This window comes from Lontra canadensis, unplaced genomic scaffold, assembly GCF_010015895.1.
Source record: "Lontra canadensis isolate GAN:19392208 unplaced genomic scaffold, GSC_riverotter_1.0 scaffold1, whole genome shotgun sequence".
Lineage (NCBI taxonomy): Eukaryota > Metazoa > Chordata > Mammalia > Carnivora > Mustelidae > Lontra > Lontra canadensis.
The window spans coordinates 66,646,082-66,663,745 of NW_022630995.1; the positions used below are offsets into that span (position 1 = coordinate 66,646,082).

General features: G+C 64.6%; 1 protein-coding gene across 10 annotated transcripts; it reads right to left on the minus strand.

Annotated features, from left to right (window-relative positions):
• Window positions 1-484: 484 nt before the first annotated feature.
• FGFR3 (fibroblast growth factor receptor 3) lies at window positions 485-15,136 on the minus strand. Of its 10 annotated transcripts, none has more exons than XM_032856473.1 (18): window positions 14,961-15,136; window positions 14,380-14,590; window positions 8,740-9,009; window positions 8,351-8,404; window positions 6,401-6,570; window positions 6,204-6,327; window positions 5,938-6,128; window positions 3,935-4,079; window positions 3,271-3,461; window positions 2,778-2,923; window positions 2,253-2,374; window positions 2,061-2,171; window positions 1,797-1,987; window positions 1,590-1,712; window positions 1,415-1,485; window positions 1,099-1,236; window positions 884-989; window positions 485-814 (listed from the first exon to the last, which is right to left on the minus strand). In XM_032856473.1, exons 2-18 carry the CDS (start codon window positions 14,486-14,488, stop codon window positions 668-670), a joined length of 2,409 nt encoding a protein of 802 aa, XP_032712364.1. In that variant the 5' UTR covers window positions 14,489-14,590; window positions 14,961-15,136; the 3' UTR covers window positions 485-667. The 10 variants fall into 10 exon arrangements, with proteins under 10 accessions (XP_032712364.1, XP_032712347.1, XP_032712337.1 ...); XM_032856456.1 differs by having other exon boundaries at window positions 2,778-2,926; XM_032856446.1 differs by lacking the exon at window positions 3,935-4,079 and adding an exon at window positions 4,830-4,980.
• Between the last annotated feature and the right edge of the window lie 2,528 nt (window positions 15,137-17,664).

Here is a 17,664-nt window from a genome sequence, read left to right on the forward strand (position 1 = left end):
GTACACTCATTTCTGGAATGAACCTCTCGGAGAGAAGGTAAAGGCTCCTGCCTTCAGGTACCCGTAATTTAGCCTCCAAGGAACCAGGGTGGGACATGGGGCAGGCTGGCGGCGGGGGGGGGGGGGGGGGTTTGCTCCCATGCATCCCCAGGCACAAGGTGGCGAAGGGCGGGGGCCTGCCGCATAGGGGCTACCCCGCAGGCTCAGCCCTAGGGGCCTTGGTCCACACTGCATGCCAGAGCCTGGCCGCACCCCCCCAACCCGGCCCTTGGGAGGCAACGGATGTGGGAGGAAGGGAGCCTGGGGAAGGGGCCCGGTTCCCTGTCCTGAGAAGCTCCTGGAGGAACCCCTTTACATTCTACATTTGTCCCCCTGGTGCTGCTGGCGCTGGTGGCCAGGAGGTCACTGTACAGCAGGGTGGGCACCCCAGGGATCCCTGTGCCGGGGGCCTCAAGACTCACACCCACACACACATGTGCACGCGCACACACACACACACACACACACACACACACAAGTGTCTGTCCATTGTCTGTCTGTCCCAGGCTCGGGCCCAGGCAAAGGGGCCCCAGTGGTCGACAGCATGCCACCAGCAGCACGGGATGGGGGGGGAGCTGGTGTCCACTCTCAACAGTGGTGGGGGCTCGGCCTGCAGGCCGCTGGCCCTTCACGTCCGCAGGCCCCCGCTGCTGGTAGGGGCCGGAGGCAGCAGGTCGTGGGCAAACACAGAGTCGTCCCCCGAGGAGCTGGAGCTCGGGGTGTCCTGGCCGCCTGGCGAGTACTGCTCAAAAGGCACAGACAGGTCCAAGTACTCCTGTGGGAGGGTGGAGGTCAGTGCCACGTCCCCCACACAGCACGGGCAGGGGGAAGGGGCGGCACTCACATCTGTGGACGTCACAGTAAGGATACGGTCCAGGTCCTCCACCAACTGCTTGAAGGTGGGCCTCTGGGAGGGCACAGCATGCCAGCATTCCCGCATAATCATGTACCTGCGGTGGGGGGGGGTGGGCAGCTGGGAAAGGCTCCCAGCCTGCCCCCAGCCCTGCCTGCGCCCCCTGGGAACTCTGCCAGCTGCAGACAGCGAGCGGGGACACTCACAGGTCATGTGTGCAGTTGGCCGGCTTGTCCATGCGGTGACCCTCCTTCAACAGCTTGAAGAGTTCCTCCACGGGGATGCCGGGGTATGGTGAGCCCCCCAGGGTGAAGATCTCCCAGAGAAGGACACCAAAGGACCAGCTGGTGGTGAGCACAGGACGGTCAGCCTGCCTCCCTGAGCAGGCCCCCAGCGGAGCGCAGGGGTGACGGGCCAGGGCCCAGGAGGCTCCCAACGGTGTCCTGCGTCCCCTTGACACAATCCCACGTCCCCTGCAGCTCCCAACCCCTGGCCCTCCTCGGGATCTAGGAGACTACATACACGTCACTCTGGTGGGTGTAGACCCGGTCAAACAAGGCCTCAGGTGCCATCCACTTCACAGGCAGCCGGCCCTGGGCGGGGGAAGGGGGCACGCTGGGTCAGGGGCCCTCCTATGGGCAGGGGGAGCCCTCCCTAGCCCCCCACCCGACCGACCCCTGCTTTTAGCCAGGCTCACGTTGGTGGTCTTCTTGTAGTAGTCCAGGTTGTGCACATCACGGGCCAGGCCGAAGTCCGCTATCTTCATTACATTGTCCTCGGTCACCAGCACATTGCGGGCGGCCAGGTCCCTGTGGATGCACTGGGGGAGGGTGGGGGGGGTTGAGGCTCCCACGGGGCCCCCACTGGCCGAGGGGCCTGTGCCTGCCCTCCCACCCCCGCTTACCTTCTGGGAGGCCAGGTACTCCATGCCCCGGGCCACCTGGTAGGCGCAGGACACCAGGTCCTTGCAGGTGAGCTGCTCCCCGGGCGGCCCGCAGGTGTCAAAGGAGTAGTCCAGGCCCGGGGGCCGCCGTGCCCGCAGGTACTCTCGCAGGTTACCCTTGGCCGCGTACTCCACTAGCACGTACAGGGGTCCTGGGGGCACAGGAGCCTCAGAGAAGGTTCCCCCAACGGGCCGCGAGCCCCCTGCCCCCGCCACGGCACCTACCACCCTGGGTGCAGGCCCCCAGCAGGTTGATGATGTTCTTGTGGCGGCCGATCATCTTCATCATCTCCATCTCAGACACCAGATCCGATAGGTCCTTATCCGTGGCATCATCTGTAAAGCAGGGAGGCCGCCTTAGGGACTGCTGCTCCAGCCCCAACAGGACCCTCCCACCACAGCCCACCCCTCCCTCACCTTTGAGCATCTTCACTGCCACAGTGACGGGCCGGGCAGCCCTGTCCTTGTCGATGCCAATGGCCTCCGCCATGACCACCTGGCCGAAGCATCCCTCCCCAAGTGGCTTGCCTAGGGTCAGCCTGGCAGCAGAGATGGGAAGCCATGAGCACGCCGCCTGCTCCAGGCTCTGTCCCAGGCCGTTTCAGAGGCTCGGTGCCACTGCCTCCAGGAAGCCCTCTATATGTGCCCCTACAACCTTGCTCATGAGGATGGAAAACGCTGGCCCTCCAGCCTCTTACTGTGTGGGGCCCTCCAGATGGAGCACTGTGCAGGGGTGCCCCCCGCCTGCAGGGTCCCTGGCCCAGCCTTCTCTGGCCCCAGCACCACGTCCAGTGGTGGCCACCCTATGTAGGGAGCTGATTCCCACCTGCCTCTGACTAGAATCCAATCAGGCTTCTGAGGGATCCCTCCTCCCCCACTGCAAGGCTGCACCCTATATGTGCCCCTGGCCCCGGCACACAAGGTCCCATCGCCACCACTGACCGGGCCCTGGACAGCTCCCACTTGGGGTCAGCAGGCAACTCCAGCTCGGAGACATTGGCCAGCGCGGGGCCTTCCCCTGAGGACAGCCTGGCGATGCGTACCAGGGGTGTGTTGGAGTTCATGGACGAGTTGGACTCCAAGGACACCTGCTTGGGTCGGCAGGGACAGGTTGGTGCCACAGGGCCAAACCATGGCAGGGTTGGTGGGGGGGCTGGGGACGGTGAGGCTGCGGCTCTCTCTGCATGGGCAGGGCTGGCCAGGGCTTAGGGGGGGCTGTCCAAGCTCCACATAGTGCTATGTGAAGACAAAGTGACCCAGGGGATGGCAAAGACAAGGGTGGGGTTGCCTCAGCCGCCACACACACCCGCGTCCCCACGTGGGCCCCAGTCCCCAGACACTGCAGGGTGTCCCTGAGCTCAGCAGCCCAGGAGACGTGGCCATGGAGGGTCTGGGAGGCCAGGCAGCTCGGAACCTGGTATCTACTTTCTGTTACCTGTCGCTTGAGTGGGAAGCGGGAGACCTTGTGCACGGCGGGCGAGCCCAGGCCCTTCTTCGGGGGCGCGCGCAGGCGGCAGAGAGTGACGGCCGCCACCACCAGGATGAAGAGGAGGAAGCCCACCCCGTAGCTGAGGATGCCCGCATACACGCTGCCAGCCTCACCAGCCTCCACCAGCTCCTCCTCAGCTGCAAAGACATGGGCGTTGCAGGCCTGGCCCAGCTGCACGGGAGCCCCCACGAGCCGCCCTGGGCCTGAGCCAGAGACACAGTGGGAGTGGGGAAAGGGGCTCAGACCCCAGGGGGGGTGTACCAAGGGCCCTGCGGTCAGAGATGCTGGGTCAGCAGAGGGACGCCCAGGAGCGGAGGAGCCCAGCAGAGCCAGCAGCACATACACCCACCACCCAGGAAGACGCCAATGCTACCACCTAGGCTGTTGGGGACCTGGCTGAGAACGGGGGGCTCCAGGGGAGGGACCCTGAGCCAAGACACGGTGTGTCAGCTCCGTTCCCATGCCCGCCATTGGACCTGCATGAGCACTCCGTGGAGTAAGCTGGCCACGGGCCACGGGGTCCCCTGCCTGTCCCTGGCAGCCGTGGAGTGTCCCAAGCCAGCGAGCCCAAGAGGACAGGGACAGAGCAAGCAGCAGCAGGAGCCAGTACCTGGCAGCACCACCAGCCACGCAGAGTGATGGGAAAACCCGATAGAATTGCCCGCCAGACACGTGTACTCCCCAGCGTCCTCAAAGGTGACATTGCGCAAGGACAGAACCTCTAGCTCCTTGTCGGTGGTGTTAGCGCCCGCCGTCTACAAAGAGAGAACAGAGCGCGATAGGCGAGCGCCAGCACCTCCCATGGGCACCACGGCCAGAGTCCACGCGGTGACGATCCAGCCAGGCTGCAAGGAAAACGCCGCTGCCACCACCACCACGACCACGGCCACGGCGCCAGGGGTCTTCTGCCTCGTGCGTCCACACAGAGCCCGAAGCCAGTCCCTCCACCGGCGAGTCCTCTGTCCCAGGTGAGCGCCAGGCGTGCGGCCAGCAGCAAGCTGCACCCACGCAGCATGCAAGGTTAGCGAGCACACAGGGGGTGCGATTGAGGAGCATGGGTGGGCAGCTGAGTGGATGGACTGACCAACAGACCGACAGGAAGGACGCAGGTGGGAGAGCCAGGGGCAGAGGTCACGAGAGCAGGCGAGAGAGCGTGGGCAAGAGAGACACACACATGCACGTGCACACACACACGTGTGCACGTACGCACACACGCAGGGCGGGGACGGGGCAGAAGCTCACAGAGGGGCACAGCCTCTACAGGGGCTGATGGCCTCCTGGGAGTGCAGTGGGAGCACAGGCGGGGTCAGCACAGGCCACAGGGGCTTGAAGCACATGGTCACATGGAGGCCAGTGGCACCCACATCGCAGACGTGGCTATGTCAGGAGCACAGCGTGAGCCACGGGGCAGGGAGTGAGCAGGATGGGGGCGTGCAGGTGGGCGCATGGCCAGGGCGTCGGAGCTGGAGCTCGGCGTGCCAGACAGCGTGGGACAGAGTTGTTACCTGCTTGGGGCCCGTGAACACGCAGCCAAAAGGCCTTCTCAGCCACGCCTATGAAATTGGAGGCTCGACAGAGGTACTCGCCCCCATCACGCTCGGACACATTGGCCAGGCGGAGGCGTGCGTCGGCCTCCACACTCTCACTGATCCAGGACTGCGGGGACAAGAGACCCGGCTTAGGTGCGTCCTCGGCAGCTCGGCTGGGCACAGAGTGGCCATGCGGGCGCAGGGCCTGGAGCAGACCCCGCCACGGGGGTGGCACTCAAGGAACGGAGGGGGTGGGCCAGGCTATGCCAGGCAGGAAGGCTGCCTGGAGGAGGTCATGGAAGCACTTCCCAGTGGTGGGCCATGGTTTCTCAGGATGTGCCTTCGGCCTGTCCCCCAACTTCAGCCCAGAGCACAGGCCCTCCAGGGCTGGCCCTCTGCCTGCCTACCCCAGGGTCCCGCCGGGGCCTGGCTCTGTTCCGGGGTGTGTTGAGATCTTGCCTGACGGGGCCATGGCGGCCTTTGCGTTCGGGTCTGCACTTCTGCTCTCAGCCCAAGTGCCTGCTCTCCACCCTCACGAGCAACAGATGTTTCTTTCTGGGCTGACAGTGTCGCAACCATCCCAACTCGGGGCCATGGGAACAAAGTGGGGGCCGAGGGAGGTAGGTGGACACGAGCTGTGCTCTGTGCGTGCAGACAGCGCCGAATCAGGTGCGAGGCATGGTGGCCTACACCTTGGGTCCCAGAGTGGGCCATGCCCCAAGGGTTCAGTGGCCACCTGCCTGCCACAGGGCCTGGAGCTTGAGCCTGGCCCAGGGCACTATATGCACGCCCGCCTCCAGGGATGAGGCCAGCCCGTAGAGCAGACAGGAAAACTGAGGACTCACCACAGGGCCACGCACTGCCTGCCTCACGTGCCGGGACTGGGCCCAGACTCCCAAGCCAACCCCCACCCACCCTACCGCTTCTCCCCAACTGGTCGGATGCCGAGCCCCCCCAACACCCGTGACCCAACGGGCCTCCCTGCTGGGATGCCTTCCGGCCCCTGGCCACGGGGTGGGCCAGGCCCAGCGCCCTGAGCAGGAGCCCACAGCCCTGCCAGCACCCAGCTCGGGGCGGCACTCACCTTGAGCACGGTGACATACGGGGTGCCGTCGGGCCCAACTTTGCTGCCGTTCACCTCCACGTGCTTGAGCCACTGGATGTGGGGCTGCGCGTCACTGTACACCTTGCAGTGGAACTCCACGTCGCTGCCCAGCACAGCCGTCTGGTTGGCAGGCAGCCCGGCCTGCAGGATGGGCCGGTGCGGCGAGCGCTCTGGGGGGTCAGATGGGGCTCAGGGGCGGCCCGGCCCTAAACCACCAGACCCCCCGCCCCAGCCCAGAGCCTCACCCAGCACGTCCAGGGTGTAGGTCTGCTGGATGCTGCCGAACTTGTTCTGCACAACACACGTATAGTTCCCGCGGTCCGAGGGCACCACGCTCTCCATGACCAGGCTCCACTGCTGGTGTCGTAGCTGTGGGCAGGTGTGCAGGTGAGGAATGGTGGCCCAACCCCCACTGGCCAACACCACCCACCAGCAGGCCCACCTTGATGCCCCCGATGCGGTGCTCGCCTCGGAACTCCTTGCCGTTCTTCAGCCAGGAGATGGATGGCGTGGGGTTGCCGGCGGCCGGGCAGCGGAAGCGCACAGTATTGGCGGCTGGCACCGCTAGCAGCTTCTTGTCCATCCGCTCGGGCCGCGTCCAATAAGGAGCCCCTGCTGACAGAGGGGCACTTGCCAGCCATGCCCAGGGCGGGGGCAGAGGCCCGTCTGACCCTCCCCTTCGGAGGCCACCAGGCTGCCCATGCCTCCAGCCTCAGCGTCCCCTCCTGAGCACAGAGTGTCAGACTTCTGAGGCCTGCTGCCTCAGCTGGACGAGGCTGCCGACAGCTCCAACCTCACCTCCTGGCATTCTCAAAGCCGAGACACGCATCCCTTCCCTGCCCTGGCCACCTCCCCCAAGCACCCGCCCAGCCACGGGGGCCCAAGGGTCCAGAACAATACACCCTGACCGAGGAGCCTTCAAGACACAGCGGTACCTCCCGGGGGACCACCCACCCACCCAGGGAGGCACATTTGGAGCCAGTCCACTGAGGCACAGCCCCGGCAGGCTACAGAACCAGGTCAGCCCAGGCCACAGAGCCCAGCCGGACCGACGAGCAAGGCCAGGACCTGGAAGCCAGGAAGGTGCAGAGCCCAGAATCTCACAGATGGCCAGGTGTCTACTAGAACCCTTGAGACCTGGAGTCACCCTCTAGAGCACGCTAGGGCCTGACGGGCAGGGGGAGTGGAAATGGTGACACAGCATCTGAGAGGCCCTGCCAGTCTCCTGGTTTTCACCACCCCGTCCCCACCCTAACTGGTTTCCATCCTTCCTTGTTGCTGGGATGCAGGCTGCCTTCCTGCCATGGGAGGTTGGACCAGCATCCCCTAGGACAGGGGAGAGACACCCCTTTCACCCGCACCTCTGCCCTGTTGCCTTCAACACAGCCACCTGGCAGAGGAGGGTGCCGAGGCCCAAGCAGGGAGCCCTCCAGGGACAGACGGGACAGGGACGGGTGACCGGCAGGCTGAGACCATGGTAGCTCAGCGCTGCTAGACAGTGCCTGTGGAGAGCGGCCCTGCCAGCAACCCTCAGAGCTGCTGAACCCACCGGCTAATGGGGGAGGGGGCACCAGCACGGCCTGGCGTGGCTGGGGGTCCTGGGGGGGGTCCAGGTGGGCCTGGAGTTTGGCTCTGAACTACTGGCAGCCAAAGGAAAAAAGGGAAAAGAGAGGAAACCTAGCAGCTTCTTAGGAAGGGCCCTTTCATGCCTCTGGCCTTGCGCACACCCAAGGTGGAGCCAACCTACAGCCTGGGGGGCCTGGCTCTCTGCCAGGACCACTCCCCTCCCACATCCCCACCCAGGCCCGCATCCCTGGCTGGCTCCCCCTCACCTCTTTGCCCACTGAACCCCGCAGGGCCTCCCACCCCTGTTCCACATCTGTCAGCTTCTCAAACTTGGCTCCTCCAAAAACAGACAGCCCACCGCCCCTAACCAGCCCCTCTGTGACGGACAGGCTTAATCCCCTGCGTGCCGTCACCCGCCTGCTCCCTACACCTGCAGCCCCCACACCCAGCAAATGCAACAGCCTCCCGTTTACATTGAGCACATGTCCAAAGCTTGGTCCCTGGAGCCCACAGCCACCCTCTGCTCCCACTCCCCATGCCCCTAACGTCCCAGGCCGACGGCCCCACGGCAGCCCTGCCAAAGACACATCTGGCCTGGGCCACCGCACCCAAAGCCTTACAGCCCCCGCTGCTGCCACCCAGAGCTCAGGGCCGCCACACTGAGGGGACCCGACTCTCGGCATGGCCTTGAGGAGGTGGCCCCCAGGCCTCGGTCTCCCACCTGCCCGATGACAGTGTAGGGCTTGGCACCTAGGAAGCAGGCCCACCCCTGGGAAGGCAGATCCCCACCCCTGGCCAGCCCTGCATGCCTGCAATCTGGGCTCACCTGTATCCTCAGCCTCGTCCTCCCCATCTTCATCATCTCCAGAGGACGGAGCATCTGAAATTCAGGCAATAGAGTGCGCAGGAGTCAGCCCCCTGACAGGCAAGCACCCAATGCCTACTCCCCGGTGCCTGCCACCCCTCCTGAGTCTCTGGGGGCTCCCTTCTCTACCAATGACCACCAAGATGCTCAATGTGGGATGCTGTGGGAACACGGTCCCAACCCCTGACCTCGCAGCCACTCACCCATCACACCCCCCACCCCGCTCCGCCATGGCCATAGGGTGAGACTAGGGGAGCCCACATGCCTTCACGGTCATGGGGTGAGCCCAGGAGAGCCCGCACCCTCCCAAGGCCATGCAGTGAGCCTGGGGGAGCCCGGCGGGCACTCACCCGTCACTCGCACACTGAAGTGGGAAAGCACACGGTGCGTGAGCCGCTGCCGGCAGCTGTAGGCCCCTGAGTCCTCGTGGGACGCGTTGAGCACCTGCAGCCACTGAGGCCCCAGCAGGACGCGGTCTGAAGGTACCAGGCCCACGCCGTCCTTGACCCAGACGCTGGGTCCTGTGGGACCACCAGCAGGCGCATGACAGCTCAGCTCCACGGTGTCCCCGCTGCCAAAGACCAGCTGTTCCTGCTGGCCGGGCTCAGGCCCTGGGGCCTCTGTGGAGGAGATGGAGGACCCTAAGGCAGGCGCCCCCAAAACAGGAATCCTGGGCGCCCCCTGCCGAGGCACCATGGCAGGCCCACCGCCCAGACATGTAGCGGAGGCTGTGGCGGGGGCATCTGGGGCCCAGAGGCTCTGCGTCCAGAGCCCATAATCCTGCAATGTGTCCTGCAGAGGGCTGGGGATGGTGACATCCAGCCCTGCCAACAGGGGGTGCGCCCCGAGGACCCCTAGACCGTGGGGGCACTGATGCGAATGACACATGATAAAGCAGGTTCTGCTGCATTCCTGCCAGACCGTCCTGATGGACACCAAGAATTCCCAGGGCAAAGCATCCTGAAGTGTTACTCTTCCTCTGCGTTTTCCCAACTACTCAGAAATGCAAACTGCACCCTGAGCTCACAGGCCATTCAAAACCAGGCAGTCGGCAGGCAGTCCTCCACAGACCTCTGCCTTCTAGCCTGAAATGGAGGCTCAAGGCAGGACAGACAGGGTACGGGCAGGGGTCCCACTTAACACTCCCATCTCTCCCCTTGGTGGCAAAAGCACTTCTGGACCAGAGAACAGACCCACCATGTCTGGGCAGCATGGGCCGAACCTCCCAGAGCAGCATTTGCTGTGGGCCGGTGACCTCAGGGGCCAGCCCGGGGTTGGGGCGCTCAGGGTCATGGAACACCCGGACCCTGACTTAGGAAGGAGTGTCATGCGTGTGAGTCACAGGTCAGCACTACACTAAACACACAGCAAGAAAAAACTCATACAGAGAGGGTACTGTGTCTAGCCAGCAGTGTCTCATCGGCCAGCGGGTTAAGGGGACCTGGACCCCCCCCAATTTCATGGATAAGGACCCAAGCTGGAAGGAGTGGGAGACAGTCCAGACTCAGCCAGGAGCAGGTCAGAGTGGGAGCCCTGATGCCAGGGCTAAGGGGCCCTTACGTGGCCCACCTTACGTGCCAATGCTCTGTTGGGGGAGGGGATCCTCGCCAAGGGTGGATATCCATGGGTAAGCCCAGGGGCCCTCCTCCCTCCCCAGCAGCTGCCCAGCTTGCAAAGGGCTGAGGTCTGAGATCCAGGGACACACTACTGGCGGGGCTGACGATCACCCCCAGGCCTCCCTGCCAGGGGCAGACAATGCCCAGTGCAGGCAGGAGGCCCGGGCTCGGGGCCCAGGACAGGGGTGGGTGGTCCCACGGCCCAAGCCTCCTTCCCCAGACCCAGCTGGGTCAGTTACACTGTCACTTGTCATTCTGCTGACGCGTGGCCTAGATTCGAGGGCCCAGCTGCCCACTCTGGCCACACCAGCCCCTGGCTCCCTGGACAGTCCCAAGTCTGCCTACTCACTTCCGGCAGTCCCACCTGTCCAGGCCCTCCAGGAGGGTCTCTGAAGTATCCTCAAGTCTGCACCCCTGGGGCCCAGTCAGGGGACTCCTACTCTGACCTCCGACCCCCCAGTCCTGGCTACTATGTCCTGTGGGGACCACCCAGTGCTGGGAGCTGGCTGAGACCCCCCAGAAGGCTAAGGATAGACTGGTCCTGGCAGCCTCAGCCCCAGGCCCTGGCCCAAGGGCAACAGTGTGCTTGGTTCTGGTTTGGTCTGGGCAGCGTTGGCAGGTCAACCGTCCACACAGCATTCCCTTCAGCCTGGTCCAGCATGGGACTGGGGAGACACGGAGCAGCCCCTAGGCCAGCCATCCGCTGGTGGACAGACGCTGCCATCAACTGAGGCCCAGCCCCAGATGTGCCCAAGTGCCAAAGCTGGAGACCCCTGGACCCAGGTAGCCTCCAGGGGATCTGATCCACCAGGCCCATGCCAAGTCATGACCCAGCAGTGGCTGAGTGCATAGGGTCAGGCAGGGGGACAGAGAAGGATGGGCAGGGCCCAAAGCGATGGGCACGGGTGAGCACAAAACCGGTCACCATTGGGCTCTACCTAGGGAGCAGCAGGGGCACGTGATGCTCAGTCCCCCACCTCCAGCAGCCCCAGGAGGGAGTCTTTCTCCATTGACACAAAGGGGCTCTGCCCACACCCATGCCAGTGCTGGGGCCCACACATGCTGGAGGCCAAGTCCTGTGTGCCATGGCAGGTACCCATGTGCCAATGAGGGAAGTGGGCCCAGGTGGAATGTCTGCCCCCACCGGCACCCCCACCCCAACGGGGTCTGGGCTCCACCAGGCGCTGTGTGCCAAGGGCAGCCCAAGGGCACAGTTCAAGGGGTACTCTATCCTGGAAAAGCCCAGATGTGCTTGCAGGCCTGTTTCCCAGTCACAGGATCTTCCTGATTCTGCTAACTCACTGGCCTTGTGCCTCAACTGCCCCCCCAACCCGGGCCTCCAGGACACAGGGCAGAAATCCCACTGGAAGGCCAGGGTGGCCACCATAGCGGTCGAAGGGCTGGATCACATGACAGCAGGGGTGGGACACCAAAACCATCACCGTTGAGGTCACCAGGCCCCGTCCAGGGCCAGCCTACTTGGGAGGGCTGCCGCTGAGCCCCTAACTCTCAACGGGGAGGAAACACTTCTGGATTCAGGTCACTATAGTTGAGCCCCCCCCCAGTGCACAGGGACGGCACAGGGGCTGGACCACATTCCCTCAGAAGAGCCTTGGGTTGGGGGCAACCCAAAGAACAAGCATCAAATTCAGACCTGATTCAAAGGAGCCATTGGAGCTGGCTGCACCCGAGAGATTTGGGGTTTAGGGTAGAACCAAGAACAAAGGGTTCCAGTTCTGGACATGTGCTGAAGGTTTCCAACTTCAGAGTATGGGACCTACATGCTTTCAAATACCCCAAGAGAAACAGCTTGTCTCAAAGGGAACCCGAAGTCAAGGGAGAAAACCTGATCTTCCCCCTTCCCCACCTGGAAACTTTCTGAAAAGTTTTATAACAAAGTTAGAAAAAAAAAAAGGGGGAGATTGGAGGTAGGCAAGTGAATGTGGGCTTACAGGATGACCCAGTCTGCCCTTTCCAGAACTCTGCCATTACCTGTCCTCACAAATAGGGGAAGTGACTAGGGCTGGAGGAGGGCACCCAGAGGAGAGCCCCAGCAGGATCTGGAATCAGGGAGCTCCCATCCCGTCCAGAAAAGACTCCCCTCATTGCTTACTTACTTCGAAGTCACTCAGGCCTGCTGGGGCTCCTGTTCCCCTTTAGTTTTGGTTATGAAATGGGGCACACCCAGCCCCAGCAGGAGCTGAGGCCCTGGGGGCAGGGGTGCGTCTCTGCTTGGGGCAGGGACTGAGGTCAGAAGTCCAGCCTCTTGCTTAACCAGGTTAATGAACCACCCAGAGGGCTGTGGGGCTCAAAGTCCAGCCCCATGGGGTGGTGGGAGGGGGAGGGTGCAACCAGGGCTTTTCTGGGAAATGCCCTGTACCCCCAAAGGACCCCTGCTGACTGGGGGGAGTCAGAGGATAGGCGGCATGGCCCCCCCCAGGCCCCTCACAGGAAATACTGGGCCCCATTTGGAGATGAAGGCTACCCAGGTCAGGCCAGAGGCCCCCACTTTCCCCACCTCCGCCCCAGCTAACTCTGACTTCCTGATTCATGTTTCCCAGTAAAATGTCAGCTGGAACCTCTACATTTCACGAGGTCTTTGAATGTTTCCGGCCTGGTCCATCTACTTCACGAGCTGGATTAGGTTCGCTGACCTAGCCACTCACTACCTGTCTCACTAGCTCTCCTTCCGGGAGGGGCGCAGCTACCTCTAATGGAGGAAAGAGGCCCCGGGCCCCGGGGTCCCTCCTGCCACTGTGTCCCAGGCCCTGCATCGGGTGCGTTCCCAGAGGGAAGATGGCTCGCCCCCATGCCGGCCCCCGAATGCCTCAGGGGGTCCCGGGAGGGTCTGGAGCCCCGCCCACCGCCCCGTCCTCGGGGCTAGTTGACATTCCTCGGCCGTAGGGAGTAATATCTTTATCTGAATGCGAATGCTAATTCGGGGCTCCCCCCGCGACCGCCTATTCGGCGCCCCTGGACGCTGGGGCCGCCTGAGCAGGACGCTAAAAGCGCGCGCTGACCTCGCGACGGCCTCTGTCACGTCGCTGAATGACACACACATTCAAGCGCCGGGACCATTTCATTCATAAAAAAATGACATTGTTCCGGGAGGCTGAAGCCGCCGCCGTAGAAAGGAGCGCGGGGGCGCGGGGAGGGGAGGGCCGCCATCTGCCTCCGTCCTGACCGCCGCCGCCGCCTCCCTGGCACGGCGCGCCCGCCGCCGCTCAGCTCACACCTCCCCGCGAGGCCGCCGCGGCCGCCATCAATGCGCGGTCTGTGGCCGCGCCGGGTACAAAGGAGAGGCTGTTCGGGTCCCGCCCGGGTGGGGCGAGAGCTCACCGGGCGAAGGCCTCACTCCGCGCGGCCCCCGGGGTTGTCTGCGCCCCAGGGATCGCCTGTGCCCCTGGAGTCGGCTGTGCCCCCGGAATCGCCTGTGCGCCTGGGATCGGCTGTCCCCCCGGAATCGCCTGTACCCCCGGGCAGGCCCTCTCCTCCGGGCGCAGCCGGGAGTCTGGCGGCGCGTGTGCGGGGCGGCGCCGCCCGGAGCGCACGGCGGGCTCGGCAGGAGGCCGCGCGCGCTGCACCTCGAGGGCCGCGGCGCGTGTGCGGGGCGGAGCCTGGCGCACCGACCCGCTCCCTCCCCTACCCGGCGCTCCGAGGACTGGTCCCTCGCGGACCCCCGACGTCCACCCGACCTTGACTGCTGGCTAGGGTCCGCGGCTCCACTGCCCTCAGACCCCCGCCCTCTCCTCCCTCCCCCGCCGGCGCCCTGCCTGGAGTCGGGCGCGCGCCCTCGGGGGGCAGACACCTTCAGCCACCCGGCAGGAGAGCAGGGCTGGCGAGCGGAGGCACTAGACCATGTAGCGTCGTCACGCAGGCCACTGGGGGGGGGGGGGGCAGGGCCCGGGTGGCAAGCTGACGCACTCACACCCTCCCTCCAAAGTGCGGTCTCGCGCTTTGGGCCGAAGTCATGAACCGGGACGGAGGCGGGTTGGGACTGAAGCACCAACAATAGGAACTTTCCGTCAGGGACGGCCCGCGGAATCGTGGAAACGCAGCCCCGCGCCCTCCCGATGCTGCCCGGGGCCAGGCTGCACCCCACTGGGGAACCGCGGGGGGTAGTGGCTGCGGACGCCGCAGTCGCGTCCCGCTCCCCGCCGCAGCTCCGCACTTGGGTAGTAGCCACGAGGCTCCAGGAGCCCCACAAACTGCCACGCCAGCTCTAGGAGGGCTGCAGAAACCCGGGCACCGGTTCCGCAGGGCCAGCCCAGGACGCACCCTCGGGCGCACCCCGATCCGGCGCCCCCACGCACCCAGCAACCCGTTCCTGGGCCCCCGACGCCCCTCTCTGGTACCCGTCGGGTTCTCCCTTACCTGCCGCTCTCCGCAAGACGCGCGGCTCCATGCCCGGGGGCATAGAGGCGGCGCCGGTCATGACCGCCAGCACCACGCAGATCGCGAGGGCGCGAGCCGGGGCGCCCATAGTGGGGGCGAGGGCGACGACGTCCTCAGGCGGCGCGCGCGGGCGTACTGCCCCCCATGGCCCCGCTCGGGAATCGGCGGGAGGAGGGCGCCCCTCGGGAGACTGCGGGAGAAGGCGGCAGTTCGTTACCCAGGAGGAGCCGGGACGCGCAGGGGCGGAAGCGGCGGTGGTTGGGCTCCTGCGCCCCGGCTCCGCCGACCCCCGGCCGCCCCGCCCGCCGCCACCGCCCTGGGCTCGCGGGCCGCCTGGCGCCGGCCGCCTCCTCCCCGCCGCGGTCCCTCCCTTCCTCCCCCTTCCCTCCCTGACTTCTGCGGAGCCCTCCCAGGGCGGCGGCGGCGGCGGCAAACTTTCCAGAGCGGGAAGCCTGCGCCCCCGCCGGGCCCCGCCGCGGAGACAGCTCGGGACGTGAGCCCGCCGCGCGCTCTGGCCTCGCCGCGCGCCCGCCTCGACCCCTCCGCGCCCGCGCACCGACCTGGCGGCCGCTAGCGCCCACTCGCCGCGTGTGGCTTTTGCTCCGCTCGTGGCCCGGCGGCCCAACGCCCGCGTCCCCTGCCTGCAGCGTTGGCTGACCGGTGCGTCCGTGCGCCCGGCGGAGCAGGACTGCGCGGCGCCAGCGAGCCGCACCACCGCCGCCGCCGCCACCGTGCACTGAGCCCGGGCGGCCTGGAGCGCGGCAGCCAGTGGGGGCAGGCCCCGGGCCGCCCCGCCCTCGGGCCCGCCCTCGGGCCCACCCCGGCCCGGCCACGCCCGCCCCGACTTGCCGGGCGCGGGACACGCCCCTCCCCTGAGGCGTCCGGGAGGCGGGGCCGCGACTCGCCCGGACCCAGCCCGCGGTGGGGATTAGAGGGGGCGGGGCCGGGTGGGGGCGCCGGGCGGTCTCGGAGGGCGTGGGAGCCGGGGCTAGACGCGCGAGATACCCCCAGCCGCACCGCGTCGCCCCACTGGACCCGGCGGGAGCACGGAGGGGCCGAGCGCGGTTCTCCAGTTGCGTGACTCACAGTCCCAATCGCCACCCGACCTCGGATCAGGACCTCCGACCACCGAACGCGGGGACTTGGAAAGGGGGGGTATCCCGGTGGGTGAAGCTTATCAGACAGGCTTCACGGAGAAGGAGCTGCTCAAGCTCTAGCTTGAGGTGAGCAGCCGGTCCTCAGGTGGACAAGCCCCGGGGCGCATGGAGGCCAGGGAAACTGTGTGTGCAAAGGCCCCGGGAGTGAGGGGCGGCTCTGCCTGTCTGCTTGGGACTGGAATACTGGCGGACTGCACCCCAGAAGCTTGGGCCTCGCTGCTGCCTGTAGCTAAGCCGCCCAAGTTACTCCCAGTCCTCCAGGAGAAAACAAGTTTGGAGATGGGGCGCTGGCCAGGCATCAGAATGAAGAGCAGGGGCTGGGGGCTGTAGAGAGGGGACACCAACCCCAGGGCTCTGGGGAAGGATGAAGGTAGTTGAGGGCAGAGCTCAACCTGGCAGTTGTGGCAAGTCCTGGGCCCTGCTGGGTGGGACAGGTTTGAAATGGATAGCACCTCACGTGACCGACGTGATCTTCAGGGGGAAAAGGGCACTTCTCCCACTTCCACGCAAACCCCAAGGGGCACCAGAGAAGGGAGGGGAGACACGGGCAGGGCTCTGGCCTGTCCCACCCAAGTGCCTCTGGACCACATGGCTTCTGGGACTCTGGGTGCTCATCAGGAAAATGGGCCATGAAAGTCCCCCTATGACCAGGCGCTAGAAGCCCCCCCCCCCCCCCCCCGGCAGATCCAGCGGGTAGCCTGGGTTTTGAAAATGCCTACCTGGGCGCCTGGGTGGCTCAGTGGGTTAAACCGCTGCCTTCGGCTCGGGTCATGATCTCAGGGTCCTGGGATCGAGTTCCGCATCGGGCTCTCTGCTCAGCAGGGAGCCTGCTTCCCTCTCTCTCTCTGCCTGCCTCTCTACTTGTGATCTCTGTCAAATAAATAAATAAAATCTTTAAAAAAAAAAAAAAGAAAAGAAAAGAAAAGAAAATGCCTACCTGGAGAAACCCCAGCCTCTGAGGCCAGACTTCAGGGACCTAGAAGAGCCCCACCCCCAGGGAGCCCTCCTGCGACCCCAGGGCGTCCACCTGAGCAGTGGGCACCTGTGGGGCATGCTGCTCTTGTTACGTGCTCTCCTGAAGCCCGAGTGCACTCTGCTGGCCCTGGGCCCTCTGTCTGCACCCTTCCAGTGCACAGCCCCAGGTTAGCCCCACCTGGGTCCCTTCCTGGCATACCGTCCCAGGGGCCACAGCAGCATATATGGCTCTAATATATTAGCCAGTTCCTTAACTAATCAGCTACTTTTTAAAAAAGGTATATATATATGTGTGTGTATATATATATATGTATATATATATGTGTGTGTATATATATATATGTATATGTATATATATATACATATACATATATATATATGAGAGAGAGTGTGTGCTCATGAGTGGGAGGAGTGGCAGAGAGAGACTCTCCAGCAGACAACCGCCCCCCACTGCTGAGCATAGAGCCCAACTCAGGGATGGATGTCATGGCCCTGAGACCATGACCTGAACTAAAACCAAGAGTCAGAAGCTTAAACAACTGAGCTACCAGGTGCCCCTAACAAGTTACTTAATGAATCAATCACTCAATATACAAGGATGGGTGTGGATTGTTGCTCTGTTAACCCTCTTCGTCTGTGTGAACTGGATTAGGTTTGTCCTCCAGATTTGCTTGTGGACAGAGCAGGCGGCGGGGGGGGGGGGGGGGGGTGCTGGCATCTGCACAGGTGCGGCAGAGTGCTGCAGGGGAGAAGGATTGGCCGCTGGCACCTGACGGATGGCTTCTCAGGGGACCCTTCTGAGGCCCAGGAAAGGCTCTGGTTGTCCCCTGCAGGTCCCCTCCCAGGATGGCACCCAGAGTTCCCCTCTGGGCCCCTGAGAAAAGCGTCCTGCATCCCTTGGTCTCTGAGTGTGGGCATCCAGCCACCCTCCCTTGAGTAACTTTCCTGCTTTTCGCCTCCTAGGACCGTCTCCATGGCCCAAGTGCCCACAGGGTTTATGGTTCTGTGTTAGTGGTCTCTACGTGCTTCTGTCTGTCCCAATAATCCTGAGCCCACACAGCATCAGGCGCCCCCTCCTCTCCTGCCCCTGTGTGGCTTTGGCCACTGAGCAGCACTAGCGAGAAGAGAGGCT

Bases quoted from the DNA above. Each gene is read 5' to 3' on its own strand.
- FGFR3 (XM_032856411.1), bottom strand. From the start codon at position 14,488: ATGGGCGCCCCGGCTCGCGCCCTCGCGATCTGCGTGGTGCTGGCGGTC. The intron at 8,405-8,739 runs GTGAGTGCCCGC...CCTGAATTTCAG, and splicing joins CTTCAGTGTGCGAGTGACGG to ATGCTCCGTCCTCTGGAGAT. The intron at 1,237-1,414 runs GTATGTAGTCTC...GCTCACCACCAG, and splicing joins TACACCCACCAGAGTGACGT to CTGGTCCTTTGGTGTCCTTC.